The sequence below is a fragment of the Psittacula echo genome (genome assembly GCF_963264785.1).
Source record: "Psittacula echo genome assembly, chromosome: 3".
NCBI classification, from domain to species: Eukaryota; Metazoa; Chordata; class Aves; order Psittaciformes; family Psittacidae; genus Psittacula; species Psittacula echo.
In genome coordinates this window covers 75,609,643-75,631,724 of record NC_137736.1, presented here as the reverse complement: position 1 = coordinate 75,631,724, position 22,082 = coordinate 75,609,643, and the positions used below count along the sequence as shown (strand labels likewise).

The window sequence follows — 22,082 nt, the reverse complement described above, 5'->3', positions numbered from 1 at the left end:
CACATAGGTGTCATGAAACATTAAAGACAAAAGCATCATGTATTGGATTCATGTCATCAATTCCTAATTTGTAGCATCGGCCTTCATGCACATTTAGATATATTAAGATGATACAATGAATCCAAAACCAGAGAGATGGAATTAGCCACTTTTATATTGATTTAATATTAATCCACCAATCTTGAGCTAACTCTGAGTGTACTTTGACAATAGAGAGGGCCAGTAAAAAGCAGCTCCACTGCCACAGGACTTTCACTGCTTAGAATAAACAGGGAAAGATCTGTTGAGAGGCTCATGTCAGTGACTTTGCTGAAATAGCATTTCTTTCCTGGCATCACACAGCAACTTAGGTTGATTCCTTCATTTGACCTTTATTTGCTGAATGACCTTCTTTTCTTTTGTCAATAATCATATTCAAGTTTATTATCTGCTTCCTAGTCCCTTACCATAGTTTAGCTGTCATTTTGTGCTAATTTTCCATAAATTACCTCAGAAAAAACAAACCACTGATAACAGAGTGGATTATGAGAGTGCACCTTTGACATGATTCATAGTGGTGTAGTCCCCATGTGGCTGTGAGATAAATATTGACTCTGCCAGCACCGTGTCAGATCAGTCCCAAAATTATCAGGTGTGTTCCAAGTCCCCAGAGGATACTTTAGTTTGTGCACTGAAGCATTATATTGGACAAAATGCGAAATGTCAGACTTCTGTCTCCAAGTTGTGATGTCCTACAATAATGCCATACTTACGTGACCCTTTTGCCATTTCCAAGCAGAGACATTTTAGATATTTAGACAGGGGAAGCAGGTTTCTCAATTTTAGGCTAATTAGGCTTGACAGCTTTGTGTTTCCAAGTTGTTTGAATTCTTTTTCCAAGATAACCCCTTTTGTTTTTTCCAGCTATTTGCTATAAACATTTATGTGCTTGTTTGTGATAATTAATATCTCTCATTTGCTTGCTCCATTAAATGAAGGTACAGTAGTATTGTTAAGGTTGTAAGAAGATTTCAGTAATACAAGAAGGAGATACTGTTGTCCTCATTTATCTAGATTTAGTGTGCTTGCATATGTCTGCTGTTTAGTTATTTTCTAGTGTAATAAGAATTTATTTTCTCAATTTTAACATGTGACTTACCCAGGGCACCTAGTTTAAATGAAATATCTGTCTCAAAGCTCCTCTTCAGTTCTTTTCTCTTTGACGGAGTTTGCAATTACTAGAACACATTTATTTGTTAAGGTGCGTTACAGATTGATAGTAATTCCCTCTCAGATGCTTTACCTTTTGCCTCTGTGGATTATTTGGACATTGTTGGAGTGAGAAATTCCTCCCATTAGTGTGTGATGCTCAGCAGAGTTTCATTTTGGCAGAGCAGAGCTGTTGTCTGGAGTGTTTCGTCTTGCTCTTTGTGGCATTCACCTTGCATCACATATAAGAATAGTGTCTCTGCCTGGAATTTAGCAAGATACTGCTGAGATATGTGCACATAGATAGCTATTGCAGTGGTTACCATTATCTGGCAAGAAGACCAGTTTCCATGATACCTTTCAAGTGAGAGTTCTGCAAAAGTTCAAGAACTTTTAAAACAATATAAAGATTAAATTTTGAAGCAAAACAAAACAAAATTATCTGATCTTGATAACATGACAGAAATTTTCTTCACAGTAGTAAATAGCAGAAGTTACAGGGAAATGCATTTAAGCTTTTGTAACATTTGGGCAGAATTGTTTTAGAATTCCTTGAGCTAATGTGCACTACTTCATTCACTTGATGCCCAAGAAAAGGAAGAAGGAAAATCATCAGGAAAAGCCAGTCGTATAAAAACATTTTACGTAACTTTAGTTTGAAATAAATTACCTTAATGAGTTAATGCAGATCCAGGCAAATTAGGTATATTTTCATACTGTCCCACCTGTGCCACTGATAATTTTTTAAGTGTGGTCAGTGCTAGAAGAAAGCTTCAAAACATGAACATTCTGTGTGTAGATTATAGCTTTTTTTCTGAAAATGAAAATTTAGCCTTAGTATTTTCCACTTCAGTAGAAGTTGCCTTCTTTACAAAAAGGATATTCTTACTTAACAGACACACATCCTCTACCAAATTTCAGATGCTTAGTAAAACAATCCTTCTAAATACATGTTCTATACATAGCAACTGGAGAGAAGTCAGTGCTTTTGTAAGTTTCCAAAGGGAGAACTGTCTGCCTGATGAAGCCTTCAGGGCATCTAGTTATTCCACTAGCACTTCTTACTGCTTATTAAGAACTTATTTTTGTAAGACACAGCTAGCACTAACACTAAGATGAACTGGCTTCCAATCACTATATATAAAATCCTCTCAAAAATTTTGTGTTCAAATTAAAATCATGAAGGATTGTTGGCTTTATTGTTTGTTTGGGTTTTTTTTTTTAAGCTTTAGAAAAGTGATTATAGGATTGGAACATAATGGACATTACTATTTCCCTAGGATTTCAGTGCTTACTTCAGTCAGCTGATGAAAACCAGCATTGCTTCATTTTCACCAAATCAGTTTCAAATACAGAAAATTTTCCCCATTTATTTCCATAATTCATGTTTCTGTTTTTTTGTAGGTAGATAATATGTTTCTTGAAACCTCTTTATTGGCTGTATGAAAGGCTGCCCTAAATAAGGTTGGCTTTAGCTAAACTGCTACTAACCAAGAGTATGTGTTGTCTTCATATTGAAGTAATAGCATAGATTAGAAGAAAAAAATTAAAAGAGTCCGAAGCAAAACACTTCTAGAGCTGGGAGTTAAACTGTGGAGAAGTTTAAATCTAGGTCAAAACTTTATGGCTGAGACCCATTTTTAGAATTGATTTCTTAGTCTATTTTAACTATTTATGCTTATGTTACTCTACAAAGCTAGTGTGAAGGAATGGAAAATCATGACCAATTGTTGACAATAAATATGATGTGTCAGTGTTTGTTGTCATCACAATATAAAATAGATCATTTGAATTGGAGGGATATAGATGTACAGATCTGCCTTACGTACCATATCCAAAATGGTTGAGTCCCATGAGACTTAATATATGCATTACTTCTAATAGCTTTTCCAACATCAGATACCAAGAAGTTGTGATAGCCAATAGAGTATGATCTTCTCTTTGAACAGAGACATCAATACAGTCAAATGTAAACCCACCAACTGCATTCATAGATTGTCGTGGTTTAAGCTCAACCAGTAACTCAGTACCACGCAGCTGTTAACTCACTCCCCCACTTCCTCCATCCGCTCCCGGAGGGATGGGAAGGAGCATCAAAAGAATATAACTCACACGGGTTGAGATAAGAACAGTCTAGTAACTAAGGTATAACACAAACCGCTGCAGCTACCACCAATAATAATAATGATAAGGGAAATAACAAGGGAAGAGAATACAACTGCTCACCACCCGCTGACTGATACCCAGCCCGACCCCAGCAGTGATCTTGCCCTTCCAGGTAACTGCCTCCAGTTTATATACTGGGCATAACGTGCTGTGGCATGGAATACCTCTTTGGCTACTTTGGGTCAGGTGTCCTGTCTCTGCTTGCTCCCGGCTTCCCCTCCTCCCTGGCAGAGCATGGGACTCACAAAGTCCTTGGTCAGTGTAAACATTACTGAGCAGCAACTAAAAACATTGGTGTTATCAGCATTGTTCCCAGGCTCAAAGTCAAAACCACAGCACTGCACCAGCTACTAAGACTGAGAAAAATGGCTGCTACTGCTGAACCCAGGACATAGATACAATAGAGTAATATGAAATTTATATGTATATTCATATATTGAGCTCAGAAAAATTGGCACTTTGTTATTCATCACTTTAAAACATGTTTTCAGAATACAAATATATTGGTGCTTGTTTTTTTTTTTCCCCTAGTGTTGATGAAAATTAATAGTACTTGGGGACCAAGTCTGCCTATTAAAGTGATGTGCTACATTGCCACACTTGTACAGAAATGAGCACAGATGGCGGGTCTATTACTTCTCTAGCAAGAAATTTGTCTTTTTTTTTTTCCTCAGGATTCAAATCTGAGCAACACTTGCTCAAGTCAGACTACCTCTGTGGGGATCCTTAAAATGTTTTTTCCATTACTTGTACATTAGGAGTAAAAGAAACAGAAAGTTATTAATGCTGTACTAAAACTTTGTAATGAATGAAGTCTCTGAGAGTCAGATTTTTAAATTTTCCCCCAACAAAAGGAAACATATTTTGCATGTAAATGTAAGTCCACAGGGATGAAGTTCTGTGTAGCATGCTTAGATTTCCAATAGCACATATAGTTCTGACAGATCATTTAGTTTATGTCAGAATGTTTGAAGATGTTAGATTTATGGGCGTCTATTAATTAAACACAATGATAAGTGGAAAATAAAACAACAGCATGTAAGTAAGTTCATATTTTTTGTATGCAAAAGATATAATTTCAAGCAGCAAAAGATTAAACAAAAAAGTGGTTGGTTTCTATAATCCTACTTTTCTGTTAAAAATCAATGAAACAATACTGTTACAGCTTTGTCAATGCATTATTATACACCTGAAGAAAGAAAAGTCTTTAAACCTGCCTCATGACTTGTCAGAGCCTGTAATTACAAGACACTTGAAGTTAAATAATAGTTTTTGATGTCAACTGATCAAAGACAAATCACCTTACAGTGAAAGCAAATTTAATATGGATTAGGATTTCCAATAAGAGGAAAAAATGCAGATGCATGTATTTCTTCAGCATATTGAGTGTATTCACATTTGGGGGTTCTGTACTGAGACCAACATCATTCAATATGCAGCATCACGTGAAAAATGTTATTCCACATTTATTCTATGAACTGGTATACAGAGTATTGACCAATCTGGTGTGATGGGGTTGACCCAAACTGGACACCAGGTGCCCTCCAAAGCTGCTCTATCACTCCCCTCTTCAGCTGGACAGGGGAAGAAAAAATACAACAAAGGCTTGTAGGTTGAGATAAGGACAGAGAGAGATTGCTCACCAATTATTGTCATGGGCAAAACAGACACAATTTGGGGAAATCAGTTTAATTTATTACCAATCAAATCAGAGTAAGGTGACGAGAAATAAAACCAAATCTTAAAAAACAGCTTCCCCTCACCCCTTCCTTCTTCCTGGGCTCAACTTCACTTCGAATTTTGTCTACCTCCTCCCCCCTGGCAGTGCAGGGGGATGAGGAATGGGGATTGCAATCAGTTCATCATACGTCGTTTTTGCTGCTCCTTCATCCTCAGGGGGAGGACTCCTCACATTGTTCCCCTGCTCTAGCGTGGGCTCCTCTCTTCACAGGCCCACAGGTCCTAGCAGGAGTCTGTGGGTTTCTCACAGGATCACAGCCCCCTTTAGGCATCCTCCTACTCCACTGTGGGGTCTTCCTTGGGCTGCAGGTGGGTATCTGCTCCAACATGGACCTCCATGGACTGCAGCAGCACAGCCTGCCTCACCATGGGCTGCACCATGGGCTGCAGGGGAATCTCTGCTCTGGCACCTGGAACACCTCCTACCCTCCTTCACTGACCTTGGTGTCTGCAGAACTCTTTCTCTCCTATGTTCTCACTCCTCTCCCTGGCTGTTGCCATGCAGTAGTTTTTATTCCCTTTTAACTATAGGTAGCACCTAGAAGTGCTACCATTGTTGCTGGGCTCAACCTTGGCCAGCATTGGGTCCATCTTAAAGCCAGCTGGCATTGGCTCTCTTGGAGACAGGGGAAGCTACTGGCAGCTTCTTACAGAAACCACTCCTGTACCTCCCCTGCTACCTTGCCACACAAACCAAATACATTTGGGGAAAAACACTCTTCCAAATGGGACTGCATTTTCATGCAAATGAATCTTAATTTTTGTCTTTTACCACTTTATTTCCCATGTTTGGTGCTTTATAAGGGATGTTCCTGGGTGAAAATTGTCATCCAGAACCTGGAGGATTAATTTCAAGATTGGATTCTCCCTAAATATAAAATTAAAAACTCTTAAAGGAGTAAAAACTTTACAAAGCTTGAATAACCAAGCACTTCAAAAGGGAGGAGAATGAGAGGAGAAGAGAGAGAAAAGTAGCAATTCCTTTAAAAGTCAAGATGGCAAATGTAGTAAACATGTAGTAGACTTGAAGATAAACCACAAGCCTTTGAACTGAGTAGTGATTATGCCAGCCCTGGACCCAAAGTCTTCTCTATGGATGTAATCTTCTGTGTTGTTTGAGGTCTGCAGGGGCCTGTCAGGAGGATAGGCTGAAATGTGTTGGTTGTCACAGAACAGAGTTTGAATTCTTTTGGGGACAGCCAGTGCATTTGTGAAGGTTTCAGGTGCACAGGGGCTTGTGGTGGAGGGTGAGGACGGCTGCAGGTAGTGGGAAGAAGAGGGAATCACAAATTCAATTCGCCTGTCAGCCTTGGAAAGGATTATACCGAGTGTTGGTGAGAGGAAGGTCAGGAGTAAGGTAAAAGGCAGAAAGAAAGGAGCTAAACTGTTTAAAGCAAGTAAGGATAAGTAATATGGAGGTTGTTACTAACAGTACCTAATGATCTAATAGTTGTTTGATGCTTATAGTCTTAAAATTGTGGTGTTATCAAGCGCTAGTGCACTGCTTGTAATAGCTTTGATGCACATGTTGCGTCTGCTTTGGGTTCTTAGCCCTCCCTACTCTCAGCTGGAAAAAGCAAACCCCCCCCCGGAGCAGCCAGCAAAGATGTAATTTGGGTACCTAATGGGAGTAGGTTCTTTGACAGTTAAGTGACTGGGTGGATGTCCTTCCTGAAAAGAAGAAAAAGTAGCCTGGTAATGACTGTAAAAGAAGAAAATGCTTACCAAACTATTTAGTCTCTTTACAAAATTGTGAAGACAGGCAGAAGAATGGATAGGGATATCCCCAGAGCATGCTCACTTGCACTGTACAACTGCTTTCTGTACAGAGATGCTTTTTCTCACTGAAGTGAGCAAAAGAGGTGAAGTTTAAGTGAGATTTGCTACAGGCAGTATTACTGGGTAAGAATATCTGGACTTTGTATTGGAATTGCCTTAGTCATGAGAACTGAGAGAACATTCAGATGGATTTTGAATATGTTTTTGGGATAACTTGAACCTTCTTACCCAAAATGGCAAAGAGCCATTGGGTCACACAGGCTTGACAAGGTTGAAAATGTGTAAACGAGAAAAAGGGTATGTTTTTATGTGAGAAAGGAGACTCAGTTGTTGCCTAGAAAGAAATGTTAATATTGTGTAATAGAGCTCCTCTACCTTGGAAACAGATATGTATTTTGCCTTTAAGACAATATGAAAAGAATGACTGTAACAGAACAACTAGGAGAGGGAGAGAAAACCAAATTAATTGCTAACACTTTTTACTGGTAAATAAATCTGATTATTCCTTATGAACCACAGCTGAAGAGGAATTTAGAGGATGACAGCTATAAAGAGGTTGGCAAACGTGACTGAAACTCCAAATATCTGGTCCGCTCGCAAGACGGTGATACTTCCCCAGCTACTTTCCCTCATGTGAAAAAAGGGAGTTAGTCTTATGGTAAACAACAGTTGTGCAAGGGTGATTTCATTGTGGAAATAGCTGAAAAAAAATGATGGTCAGCCTTGAGCAAGTAATTGCCAGATAATTCTTAGATGCTGAATTAATAAAATTAATTCCCAGTTAAATTAATAAAATTGTAGCCTAGGCAAGTCTCAACTTCTCTATGGTTTATTTCTTCCTGCATAGTTAGAAAAGTAAGTGCTGTTAATGGAAATAATAAAAAGAGACAGGGCATTCTTTTTTGCAGTTATGCAGTTCACAAGCAAATGTGTAATAGTTGAGCTTGCAGCATTCAAAAAAAGGTGTTAATTGAAGAATTCCAACTGACAGAACGTGAGAACATAGGTTTTCCATGCTGTGAGACAGAAAATGAGAGCACTATAAAGAATGGATAGCTATAACCTTTAAGATTTCTTTTATAGTGAAATAGTATGAAGAGAAATTGCTGTGTTGCGTTGATCTGATGTTGACTTAAAACAGCTGTCCATCTGGTGAGTGCAGTATTCGCTGGAAAGAGGAAGGAAGGAAGGAATTCCATCTTGAATTTCCTGTTTTGATTTAGACAAATGACTGTGAAAGAAGGATTTTTGAGGAAAGCCTTGAAGACAAGTTTTTTTGGTTGTTTTGGTTTTTGTTTGTTTGTTTGTGGTTTTGATTTTTTTTTATCCTTAGAAGTTACCAGAAATTTGTTGACTACTCAAATTGCTGCATTAAGTGTTCCCCCAAGTCTAGCAGGCAGGATGCAGATTTTGTACACACCCCTATAAAAAGCTGTATCCCATCAGTACAAGCTGGCAAATTGCCCCACCACTACAGCTGCCTGGTTATAAAACAAAATACCACTTTCTGAAGATTATGAGCTATTCATATATTCAATGTATTCAACAGTGCAATAAAGATTTTTTTTAAACTCAACTACCATGTTCCAGTGAACTACATTAAGTACATTAAGCCTTTCTGTCCTGATTGAGGGGCATTAACATCCATTCCAAGTAATAGTATGCCTAGTGAATCAGTAAAGGGTTCCATAATGGCTTTTAGTAATAAGCTTATTATTTTTAGTATTTACCTTTAGCAGATACAGTGTGTCCTGAATATTGGATATAGCTGACTATTTTCTCAAATGAAGAACTAATAAAGCTGGAATCCTTAACTTGTGACTACTCCTAGCTAATCATTACTGTGATATTTTGATACATAATTGAATTTAAATTTGGTATTATATCTGCTTCCAGTGAACTTGACTGCTTGCAGAAGAAATAAAAAGTACACTTTCCCTAAATAGCACATGCAGAGCTGTATGTAGAAAGTCTAGAATTTTGCTGTTTACTGTATGAAACCAAATGCTTTAAAGGACTTAAACAATGAAAGACTGCTGGATCTTGATGCCTTAAAAGTCTGGGGAAATTTTGCTAATCCTTAAAATTAGTTCTCTTTTGATGCATTTTGCAGAACATGTAGTCCAAAAAGTGTCTTCTTGTAATGCCTAAAGAAGCTATTAACTTTTGTCATACACGTAGAAAGCAAATTGTGCTCTCCAGGACCTATGGAAAACTTAGAGTTCATTATGTGATAGGGTTAATTTATATCTATGAGCTTGGCCACTGTCATTTTAGGAATGATATCTGGGTCCATGAGCACTTTTTAGGGATATCCTTAAACTCACTTAAGGTGACATTTAAGCAAAGATCAAAGACCAGATATTATTGTTATGTGGCCACCTTGTTCTAATGAATGACATTCATTGTGTAGCATACATGGAAGGTTTTCTGCAGAACTAGGAAGACCTGAAAAGTTTTTCATAAAGCAGATTCTGCAAAATATGAATATGCTGTATTCTCTATGCTCATATGCAGATCTAAGAGTCAGGAATTAGGCATTTCTCTACTCCATTCTTGATAGGTTTTTTTCCTTTTTCTTACAGCATAGCAGCTGGCAAAATATTTTTGAGACAGAGATATATAAAGCTATCCTCTTGTAGAGTATGCAGACAAAACCTAACATATGGAGAGTGTTTGCATAATGTACAATATCTGTGATAAGGTAGATATTCAGATTTTCTTGCATAACTTGGGCATTACATATAACAAGGGAAGTTGCTAGGTGGTTAATATTAGTTTCTGTATTTTGAGTTCTGATGTATTAGGAACAATGTTCTACCAACTACAGCAGTTCTTTCTTGAGTGAGCATATCCTAGGTTTCTATTGCTTCTTTTTTACATATCTATTAAGTAAAGTTGGGCCTACTGTGTATTGACATAATTATGTATGCTAAAAAATTTGTGCATAATTTGGCTGTTGTCTTGCAATAAATATTCTATCTGCATGTGCATTCACAAGAACACTAGGAAACTTCAGGTGTAGTTCTGAACATGTGTGTATAATCTGGAGTTTGCTTTAAAAACCTGAAATATCATGAATTTAGACAGTCACCATATAGTCTTGTATTTAGCAAAACCAAAATGGAGGACAGTTTTTGCACACAAAAAAATCATGCATAGGGCTGAATGCTTCTTGCTTCAAAATGTAGATAACTCTTTTCTTGTTAAAGTTTTTAGTAAAATAAAAGTTATAATAAATAATACAACTTTATGGAATGTAGTAATTATATTATGCAGTATTTCTTTTCTGTGGAAAATATGTGCACAAAATTAATGTACCCAATTAAAATGGAATGATGGTGTCATGAGACTTAATAAGAACTAGAAGGTGACTCAGAGTAGAATAACTTACTAAACCATTTTTGTGTATGTGTGTTTGTGTATTAAACTAGCTATACTCATCGTGTGGTTGGCAGTGGAATCAAAGCTCAGTCTGCAAATCCAGAAGTAAAAGTGAAGGGAACAGATCCTGTAATAAGTCAAATTATTGACAAGCTGAAACATGTTATTCAGGTAAGCTGTTTATACCTATGGATGTAGTATAGTACTGAAGACTCTGGTGGTAATAGTATTAACTTACTGTACATTAAAGATTAATTATTAATTCAAGTTATTGCTCAGTGCATCTCAACAGCAAAACACTACTGGCTCTCTGTCCCACTTCAATTATTAAAAATTATTTAGTTAAAAGATTTGCATATGGTAGATAAATGTAGGAAGTCAGACTCTGGCAGGTGAGCTGTCCGTACCTGAGTACCACAGCTCAGCATTGCAGTAAGTGTACAGAACCACAATTTAGGGATACTAACTGGGTGCATGTGTTTGAAAAAAAAAAACAAACCAAAACCACAATAAAACATAATTTCCCTCTTCCCTCTTTACTAAATTTCAATTTTTCTTAAGTCATCTTGCTGCAAGGTTTTTTGTTTAGATGTCAAGACAGAAAACCTAAGAAGTTTGAAAAAGAATAGCATGCTTGCTAAAGGAGTTAGTGTTCATTACCTGATGCACATATTGTGAGTTACTAAATTTAAGGCTTACAAGGCAGTCAATTCCGATACAGTTCTGCACAGCCATAGTATTGTATTACATCTAAAGGAGTACAAGTATCTTTTGTTACATGCGGTATCTATGTGCACAGATAGCCAGAACTACAGGACAAAAACCTTATTCTGTTGAAACCAACAGTTATTTTGATGACAACTCTGTGTTTCAGTTTTAAAATATAAGTTTCCACTCTGATTTGAAGACTCAGTGATAAAAAAATGTTTTACTGGCATTTCTTATCAGTGACTCATGTAACCCAGTGTCGTGGTTTAAGCCCCGGCTGTAAATTAGAACCACGCAGTCTACTTCCCCCCCCATGCCCCCAGAGGGATGGGGAGGAGAATCGAAAGAATGTAACTCCCACGGGTTGAGATAAAAACAGTCCAGTAACTAAGGTATAGCACAAATCACTACTGCTGCCACCAATAATAATAATGATAAGAGAAATAACAAGGGAAGAGAATATGATACCACCTGCAAAAAACCAAGCGCAACAGAAAAGAGGACGTGCCCTTCCGGGTAGCTCCCAGTTACATCCCCTGGCATGACGTGCTGTGGTATGGAATACCTCTTTGGCTAGTTTGGGTCAGGTGTCCTGTCCCTGCTTCCTCCCGGCTTCTCCTCCTCCCTGGCAGAGCATGAGACTCACAAAGTCCTTGGTCAGTCTAAACATCGGTGTTATCAGCTCTGTTTCCAGGCCGAAAGTCAAAAACACAGTGCTGCAACAGCTACTAAGAAGGAGAAAAACTGACTGCTACTGCTGAACCCAGGACACCCAGTATCCTCTCATCTGCACTGCTAAAAGGAGAGGCTAGTTAGGGAGGGCATGCAAGCTTGGCACATTTATGATCTCCGCTCCCCTTCTCTACCTCATTCCCTAAACACAAAAATTAGCAATATCAGACAGCTCTTTCTTGCCTAGTGCATCTAGTTCCATTTAAGGAATTGCTTTGTTTACCTATATTCTTGGCAGCTTTTAAATACAATTTTCCAAATGGATTCTGGAATTAAAATATTAATGACAGGTTCATGATAAACTCTCTTGGTTCTTATTTCTCTATTTGAGAAAAATAACTCTTCTCTGACAACAAAGAAAAGATTGATGAAATAGAAAAAAAAAACCAGAAAAAATTATTTTCTGTCAGTAGTGTTGTTTTCTGGGAGAAGTGACATCCAGATTGAAGCTTAAAGGCAATCATTTTTCTTTTCTCCTTAAAAGAAATATCTTTTGTAGCCCTCCAGCTTTGTCTCTTTCTTTATTAAAATGGTGACTACAATGGTAAGAAAATGAATACATTTTACCCTCCAAAGAGATGCTATGACTTAATTAAGAGGTATGAACTTACTGTGCAAAGAGAAACATTTCAGATTGGTAAATCTCAAGGTCTTTCATCTATCAGGAGTGCCCTCCTTCTTTGATATTAAATCTGCACTGTATAGTTTGTTTTGTTGTTTTCCTCTAGAGACTAGGAGTTGTGTTATTTCCTCTTCAAGTGAGTATCTGAAAGAGTAGAATAGAGCAATTCCATTATAAGGTATTTCATTTTCAGAGCTTATGTGCCCATGTCCCAGAAGACTCAAGTGGGTCTTGGGGAGAAAGACATATAATTTGCATACTGGAAGTCTTACTATCCTCCAAGTATTTTTAACTTTCTATTGGATAGTCTCCTTTCTTGCAGCTCTGAGTATGGAAATAAGGTCAGGGGATAAAGAGAACATCAGATTCCTTAGAGACCTGACATATAACTGCTATTCCTCAGATAAAAAGGCTGAAGAAACTGGAGAAAAAGCTTTCTTCTCTACCATTTACTGCTTGAGAAAAGAGGATGGGGAGTGTAAATTAGAGATTCAAATACAAAAGATCACCTTTTTGTCCTTTATGATATGAAAAGGATGAATCACATTAAGCTTATGATGGACAGATTAAATAAGCGGAGCTTAATGGATCATGGTGTTGCCTCAGAGATAGACGAAGTCATACTTAAGTCAGGCATACTTTAGTCTAGTCCTATAGGAGGACTAATTTGAAGAGGATGACCAGCTTTGCATTCAGGATACATAATTTAGGTCAGATTGAAAAATATATCCTGGTTACATTCTGTCCTTCTAGACCAGAAAATGTAATTCTCTCTAGTAAATCTGGGGTAGAAAAATTCTATTAGAAAGCTTCATTGCTTTCTGAAACCTTTTTTTTTTACTCTTTGTCATCAAAGAAGATGACCCATTTTCTCACCAATTACTCTAAATTTTTACTTTCAAGAATCCCAGCACAACAGCAAGAAGGAAGTGAATATTCTGAGATATAAAGGGAGACACCATTTAAGGGGGAGACCAGTAAGCCCTCCGAAAATATTACTGTGCATATTTATTGTAAAAATTACTAAATATTATCAAATAGCAAAAGAAGAACAGATGTCTTAAAAATCTCTTCCTGCTCATCTTTAATGTGTACATAAGAAAACAGATTGAAGACTGTCATGGTTTAAGCCAGTCGGCAAGTCAGCCACACAGTTTCTACTCTCCCCGCCCCCTCTCCGGAGGGATGGGGAGGAGAACTGAAAGAACGTAACTCCCATGGGTTGAGATAAAAACAGTCCAGTAACTAAGGTGTAACACAAATCACTACTGCTGCCACCAATAATAATAATGATAAGAGAAATAACAAGGGAAGAGAATACGATACCACCTGCCGAAAAACAAGCCCAACAGAGCAGCGAGCCTGCCCTTCCGGGAAACTCTCTGTTACCTCCTGGGCATGACGTGCTGTGATAATGGAATACCTCTTTGGCTACTTTGGGTCAGGTGTCCTGTCTCTGCTTGCTCCTGGCTTCCCCTCTTCCCTGGCAGAGCATGAGACTCACAAAGTCCTTGGTCAGTCTAAACATCGGTGTTATCAGCTCTGTTCCCAGGCCGAAAGTCAAAAATACAGTGCTGCAACAGCTACTAAGAAGGAGAAAAAATGACTGCTACTGCTGAACCCAGGACAAAGACCATTCTGCCCTGAATGCAGAAAAGATGTGTCCTGTTATCTCCTCTTTTCTTGCAAGGTAGATATATGAGCACATAAAAATTCCAAGCAAAGAATCGGCCTTAAAATATGTAAACATACAACGCTTAAACATACTCTGTTTTCTAGGTTCTATTCTATTAAAAACTTTAAAACACTGAAATAAAACTAGTTGCATAAGTGATACTATCTTCCTAGCAGGCTGTGGTATCCATGCACTTCTCCATTGTGAGACGCTCACAGTAATCCTCCTCCTTTTTCTGTAAATAGTGGATTTACCAAAAATCAATAGAACTTTTGGATTCCATTGGACCCTAACTGCTATAATCTGTGCTCTGGACTCCACAAGTTTGTATTCACAGCAACAAAGTGCAATTAGAGTAACTTACATGAACTCTGCTGAACCAGTCACAGCTGAAAATAGCTTGATAATGTCACCTTATTTTGTAAAAATGTGTATTTGTACAGACTGGTGTTTTGGAGAGTTTTAAATGATGGGCTCTTCTTCATTCATTTGTCTTCATGGTAGGCAAATAATGGGTTCAGTGCATATCCTCTTATGTACTGCAATCTGCAGCTATCTCTGTAGTAGGCAATCATGATAAGCAGTCAGTTGCATATGGCAGTAATATTAGTGGTAATTATTTTTCTTTCTTCCCCTGTAATTTTAAACCATGATTCATTTATCTTTTCTGCAAGTACAAACACTGAGGTTATGAAGTAAAATATGATATTTCAGTGCTGTGATTACAGGCAATTGGACCTTTGGTCATTTCAGTGTATTTCTTCTTTCAGAAGACAATCGCAAAAAGATACAGCTTTTGAAAATAACAGACATTACTTGGAGCTTGTATTTACAGATGAAATAAAAACTTCCTAATTTTAGGAAGTCATACCATAGTAGAAAACATCTGGGTGTCTGTCTGTATAAATTAGGTAGACCAAATCTCCCTCTGGAGATCTTCAGAGTCATCGGCCACTCTATTGACTATACTAGAAATTGATATGTTTATATTAGGATAAATAGTTTTCTATTTCTAGCAGAAGATGTGGCCGAATTTATTTGGAAGAGATCACATCTTATACTGCTGTACCACCAAAACTCTAGCTGATATATGTGAAATAATATTTACATTCTACACAAAGGGCTGGAAACTGTCACTAGTGGAAGTGATGCCTACATCCTTTAAGTGAATAGAGGCCACTGATTCATAAGACTTTAACTGTAGGTGACAGTCTAGTTTTTCCTTTACTAATGGTCATTATTCTGGCATGGTAAGCACTGTGTATCACCATGCCATCATTAGTCCATTTACTTAGCTCAAAAAAGTTACAAAAATGGTGATATGAGATACTATTTTGACACTGATTTGGCATACTAATAACTAAACATTCTAGCTGTTTTTAAAAGCTTTTATCAATGAACCATGGCACAGGCAAAGTAGTAAGTGTTTTTGTAAGAGCTGTTCTAGTACATATTGGAAATGGTGATGGAATACATTACCTGAGTCTTCATCTGCACATACAAAGAACCATGGCTTTAAATTATTCATATGCAAGATGTGGCACTTGAAGTTGTGTTTCCCTTTGATCACTGAAATCAAGTTTGTGCCTTCTTTAGTGTTATGATAATAATAGTTAAAATCCCTCTGCCTTTTAGAATAGCTCAAACTCCTGTATAAATTTAAGGAATTATACATTCTGATGACTCTGTTGATGACTGCAATACAATTCTTTCTCATGAAAATTCTTTCTCACTTTTCAGTAACATGCTCTTGGAGACTTACTTTCCAAATATTTTCCCTCCTTTATCTTCTTCCTTTTTTTTTTTTTTTTTTTTTAAATATATATATATATATGCTGTATCCTGCACTTTGTGTGGTTCAGTAATAGATACCTCATAGAGGTAATTGGGAAGTTAAATTTCAGTGCAGGTGGTGCAAGAGCCATTCAGCATTCTCTGGTGTTAGAATTGCTTTCAGCTGTGTTTAATCCTAAACCACCTGTTTATTATTTTTGTTACAATAGGAAAGACTGCCTCACAAGTTTTGTTTTGGTTTTCATAATACAAATGCATATCTAAATGTTAATTTTGCTGTAAATTTTGGTTTTACTACCTTTTTCGTTTTTAGTTTCTTCCAAAGTTAGAACAATCAGGCAGGTACAGATTAGCTCAGTATTTTGACTTTTTTCTCTAGTGATTTGTTGGCTGTCCCTTTCATATTTGATGTGTTGGCTCCTTCTTTTGTTTCATTTCTGGAATTAATACAATGTTATTGTCTTTTTGAAATCAAACCCTTGGACAAATTCCATCTTTGACTTGGCAAGATAGGTGAGTACTAGAGTGACATGTTGTATTAGGATAGTCCTACTTGACAGAGAAGCCTATTTCGTATTTATTGCATGAGCTGTCCCTGTCTTTTGGCACATCTACAGAGACATGGTTTATCACACTGAGTTCCCTCTGATGGCTAGCTGGTGCCAAAAATATGTTAAATATTTGAGTATTACTGTTGCATGTAAGATATTGGAATAATTTCTGTAAAGATATTAAACACTTAGAAACGAGATGGGGAATTGTTTCCTGAGTTTCATCCTCCTCCTTTTAAAATATACTTCAATTTCCAATCTCAAAAGCACACATTAGAGTGCAGGATTGCTGATGCTTTTGCATCTCTTGAGAGTGAAAAGGTTTTCTTCACAGTTCTGTGATGATAATGAAGGTGTATGCCCTTTTGTTGCTCATAAAGGTGGTCTTTATGTATTTGTAAGGCAAAACACTGCAAGTTATATGAACATTCTGAGATGACTATAACTTGCAAAATTATGTGTAAACTCAAACCTACATATGGTTTATAGGTGGAAGTCAGAGAAGGAAAAAGTGATTAGGAGGACATGAATTTGAGCTTATGCGTCTCCTAGTGTTGGGATACCTACAAGGTAAATTGTGAAGGTCACCAGCCACATAGTCCTTATTTGTCAGTAATTTCAGTAACCCAATAATGTTTTTCATGGTTTGTTTTCTTTTTCACTAACTAGTTTACCGAAGTTATTAAAAACTAATCAGAGTCCAATTCCTTTAATACAAATAATTTTTTTTTGAAGTAGTAGTAGCTTTTTAGATAGGATTTGTGCTTAAATGAAAATGTTTCAATGCCTCAACATGGATAACAAAAGGAAAAGAGTGTACATTGTACAGAGCTTTCTGAAACTAAGTTTAAACTTCACATTTGTGTAAAACACTAAATGATGAGCTAATAAAAAAATTAGAATCCCTAAAATTTGTATTTTTCTATTTTCTCTTCTTCCCTTGCACTGCACGGTACACAGTGAGAAGACACATGCATTGATGCAACAGGGAGATACTGTCAATTCTTATCCATTTAGTGCAGACAGCAGTGGCACAGGAAATAAAACAGCGTTTTCCAGCTACTTAGGTGTATAGTGACACTAATGGAAGTATTCATTATGGTGCAGATTCTCTCTACAAAAGCCTGTTTTGCACCTAAATTGCTTGCTGCTATAGCTGGTAAAAACTGCTTGTATTAAGGTTTCTTTGCAAAACAGGAGCATTGTTCTATACTCTCATTTTTAAGTACAATATTAAATGAAGGAGAGTTTTGAGACTTTTGGAAGAGTTATAGCTATGAAAAACAATATCATCTGGGGCACAGATTTTTTGATTCTTACTTGAGAAAATCTGATCTACTTTACTATTTGCAAAACTGTGGAAAGGAAAATTATTTTCCTATTTAGAATTTATCATTTATGCTCCTTGCCTCTCTCAAAAATGTATTATTAGTTTATTTTTTAATACTTTCTTTCAAACTCCCCTTAAGTTCGTCTGTAGATCTCAAAGAAAGCGGGTTTGTCTGCCTGCCCCACGAAGTAGTACCAATTCAGAAAGTGAAAAGGAGCTTCTTCTGACGCCTTGAATTCCCAATCCCAATTTAGAAAAAGAAGGGAACATATGTATTTTTGCATACTACACACACTAAGGGGTTCAAGTTCGCTAAGGTGGGCTTCAGGGCTCCGATAAAGTAGTCACAATGGTATTCACTCAACTTCTTACTAGCTTTGGTGGGCTGCACAGAAATGTAGGAGTCTCTCTGTGAAGGCTGGATATTTTTGCTTCTTCTATAATTTCATCACAGAATAGAAAATCTCTTATTTTTGCACTGAGGTAATACCCAATTGTACTATAGATGGATGCAACATTTTGCATAATATCTGACAGCAGGATACATTGCCAGATTTTTAACTAGCTACCCAGTTTGGAAGAATCTATCATTCCATTTGTCTTGGGATTTTTTAGGAGCATACATACTTCTTTGTGGTTATTGAAAAAGAAAAAGACAAAACCTGCCTTAAATGCATTGTCTATTTCAATTGTATTAAAGGGAGAGGATGCTGTCAATACCTAATTTCATATTTTAATTAGATAATGCCATTTATTTAATTTCTGTGATGACTTGTAAGGAAGAAGAAGACAAATGGTATAGGAATTACACTTAATTTTGAGGGAATGCCAGTTTAACGGTTGGCTTGTCTCTGAATACTTTCAGCAGAGGATTGTTTTAGGGAGTGGTATTGCATAGTACTTTTGCTGTTCTCCTTCCCATTTAAAGAATCAATTGCTGTGCAATGACAACCATCCCACTTAGTGTATAATCAACTAGAAATGAGTTTAGGGGTTCAGCTTGCAAGAGTTCTGCCTAATGGGATCTGGATTTGCCTAAAAAGTTATTCTTCATATGATTGAAGGAGCATATCCTTTTTAACTCATGTGGAACAATAATTTGACTTTGCAGAGGTGCTTAAAAGCCTCAGCTACTTGCAGTACAAGCAACATTATTCATTCTGTCTTTTAAATTTACAGGTCAGGTTGACAATGAATGCAAGTGATATGTCTATAATAGACAATAAAACTGGAAGGACATATATTAATAGATTCTTTTAGTGAGATTAGCATTCAGTGGTATTTATCACATTAGAAATTATAAGAATACCAGTAATCTGATTGGATTTGAATACAGTACAGTGAACCTTATTTCAACTAACAAGTGTCGGGACTGCTTTAGCTCATTTAGCTACAGTCTGCTAGCTATACTGGAATATGCATGTCCAGTATTGGGAAAGGTGAATATGTGTTTGAATATCAAATTTTAATCATACTGGTTTGTGCTGTTCTTGTACAGCAGTAGAACTACTATTTAGTTAGTTTCTTTACAAAATATATTTTGCAGTGGGATTCAGCTTGCTATAAAATATTTTTATCCAGGCTTCTGAAATACTAAGTTAGTTTGTTTCGTAATTATTTTAGATGCAGATTCCAATAAATTTGATTACTATTAAAAAGGTTGTCTTAATCATATGAAGACAGTTTAAGTATTCAGTCAGTCTTTACATTCGAACTGTTTTTCCAGATTTGAATTTGTAATTTACTTTAACGGAAGTGATTCTGGAGGAAGCTTCATTAATTGAAGTTGTTATTTGCATCCAAGCAGAAACCATTTGTAGTGGATTGACCTTGGGTGGCTACCAGATGCCTACCAAGCTGCTCTCTTCTTCCCCTTTTTAACAGGACAGGGGGAGAAAATAAGATGAAAAGGCTTACCAGCTGAGATAAAGACAGGGAGATTGCTTACATATTACTGTCACAGGAAAAACTGACTCAAACTGGAGAAAATTAATTTAATTTTTTGCCAATTAAAAGTAAAGTAGGATGGTGAGAAACAAAGGAAAAACTAGACACATCTTCCCCATCCCTTTTTCCCAGGCTCAACTTCACTCCTTTGCTCCTGACTCTTCTATCTCCTAACCCTGAGCATGGCAAGGGAACGTGGAATGGAGGTTGTGGTCAGTCCATAACACTTAATCTCTGACATTCCTTCCTTCTCATACTTTTCTCCAGCATGAGTCCTTCCAGTGTCTTTCAGAAACAGATTGCTTCTGTGTGGGCTCCCTTCCAACGGCTGCCAGGAGCCTTCTCTGGCATGGGCTTTCCGTGGGCTGCAGCTTCCTTCAGGGCACCTGCTCCAGTGTGGGTCCCTCCACAGGCTACAGGATCTGCTCTAGTTTGGTCCTCTGTGGGCTGCAGAGGGACAACCTGAGTCACCATGGTCTTTACCATGGACTGCAGGAGAATCTCTGCACCGGTTTGTAGAGCCCCTCTTTCCACTCTTTCTCCAGCCCTGGTGTCTGCAAGGCTGTTTGCCTTGCATTTTTCTCACTGCTGTTTCTTACAGCTGCTGTCCAGTGTCCCTTTCTTAAATACTCTTTTCCTGAGGTGTCACTATCTTGGCTGAGGAGCTCAGCTGTGCTCAGTGAGTCCATGGAGCTGGCTGTGTCTGGCACAGGACAGCCCTGTTCACTCCTCACCCTGCAGCCCCCACTACCAGCACCTAGGCAGCTGCACCCTTGCACCATTATAATACCTACTTCTGAAATCAATATGCTTATTATATTAATAAAAGATAGAGGAATGTTCCCGAACTTACACACTTGGAGTAACAACATACTTGTTAAAAAGGGAAGAGACTCTGATATCAAGGAAATGAAACAAAGAAATGTAGGCTTTAATATCAAATGACACTATAAAAGATTTAAATAAAGCAGGAAATCAACTCTCTAGTCAGAAGTGAAAATCAAACTAGCTGTTCTAACTTATGAAATTGGACACATATCACAAAACCATCCCATAGTTAGCTTCATTGACAACCTCTTCTGAGTAGAGGCTTACCAACTAAATATCACATCAGGGTGAAAGGTACAAATAAAAATTTGAGAAGCAGCTTACTGTTCCTGTTAGTACTAATTATTGACAGATATAGCCTGTCAATATCATAACAGCATTAACAAAATACTTTGCATGCAAGAAAACTCATTAAAGAGTAAAAGAAAGAGTGGAATACTAACTGGAATTACAGTAGTAATTACCCTAAATAGCATCTAGAAGGTCTCAGTACTGGTCTCACCTATGCTATGGAACTTACTAGTGAGCTCCTCTAAGCTGGTACATCAAGGGAATAAGGAAGATGACTACTGTGTGTGCATTTGTATATTAGTGCTGGCTGGTCAGTGCACTCCCCACATTAGTTTACAGGGTGTGGATGCTGAATAACAGCAGAGATCAGTTCAAAGATAATCACATTTCTGTAAGTGGTGATAAAATGGAAATGCATTGCCTCTTGTCAGTCCAAATGTCACAGCTGAGGAAAAACACTACTGGGGGCTTGGGGTTGGACTGGATGACCTTTAAAGTTCACTTACAAACCAAATGATTCTATGATGATACTGTGTGAATTCATACTTTGTTAATACCAAGTAATACACATGGGAGCAGTTGTCTTAAGAACTATGATTACGAAAATGGATTGACATCAACTACAAAACAGAAAGCATTAAGGAAACAGGCTTCTTTTTCATCAGTGATCAGATGACCATTTATTAGAATACGTGCAACAGTCACTGTACAAAACTATGACACTTAGATCAAAACAGGTACCACAGTAGCACAGAACACTGCAAAAAGGAAGTGCAGCATTATTTCAGTGGTATGCAATTAACGGCTGAGAGAAAAAAGGTGATGTCCACATATTTTCTGGCCTGAAAAGTGATACAACCTTTTAAAGCATATTGAATGTTTCCCATTTGAGACAGACTGTTCCCTTTCAGTCTCAGTCCTGAGAATTCCCCTTGAGTTAGTTGCCTGTAGACAGCAATACAGAGTAAGTCATTTGCTGCAGGCATCATCATAATTTGCCCTCCTTGTCAGTTTGCACAATAAACAGTGCATTTTGGAGGCACAATAAATATCAACCTAGAAAACAATCCATTGTTCTGGAATCTTATGAACAGGAATTGCATGTTATCTGTGAAGGCTGTTTGCTGCCTGAAGAACTCATCTGCCTTGTTTTTCGCTTTCTGTAGGTGCAGGAAATTTTAGAAAGCAGCAGCATAGTATGTTGCATTTAACTGCTTGTCACTCCTGTAGTGTGCGTGTGAAATCTATGTGGATAACACAATCCATATTTGAACCTGTACCATATATTTTAAAGGTACAAAGTTTGCTGAGCAAAAACCCTGGTATTGTCTTGAGGGAGTCAGCCAG

At 37.4% G+C, this 22,082-nt stretch overlaps 1 protein-coding gene across 1 annotated transcript in view; it reads left to right on the top strand.

Moving 5' to 3' along the window:
- Nucleotides 1-22,082, top strand: part of GPC5 (glypican 5) — a gene marked incomplete at both ends in the record, with an annotated part of 674,493 nt that overhangs the window by 217,222 nt on the left and 435,189 nt on the right. Inside the window, 1 exon segment of the mRNA XM_080612532.1 lies at nt 10,308-10,428. Within this exon segment, the coding sequence (XP_080468658.1) occupies nt 10,308-10,428 (121 nt within the window).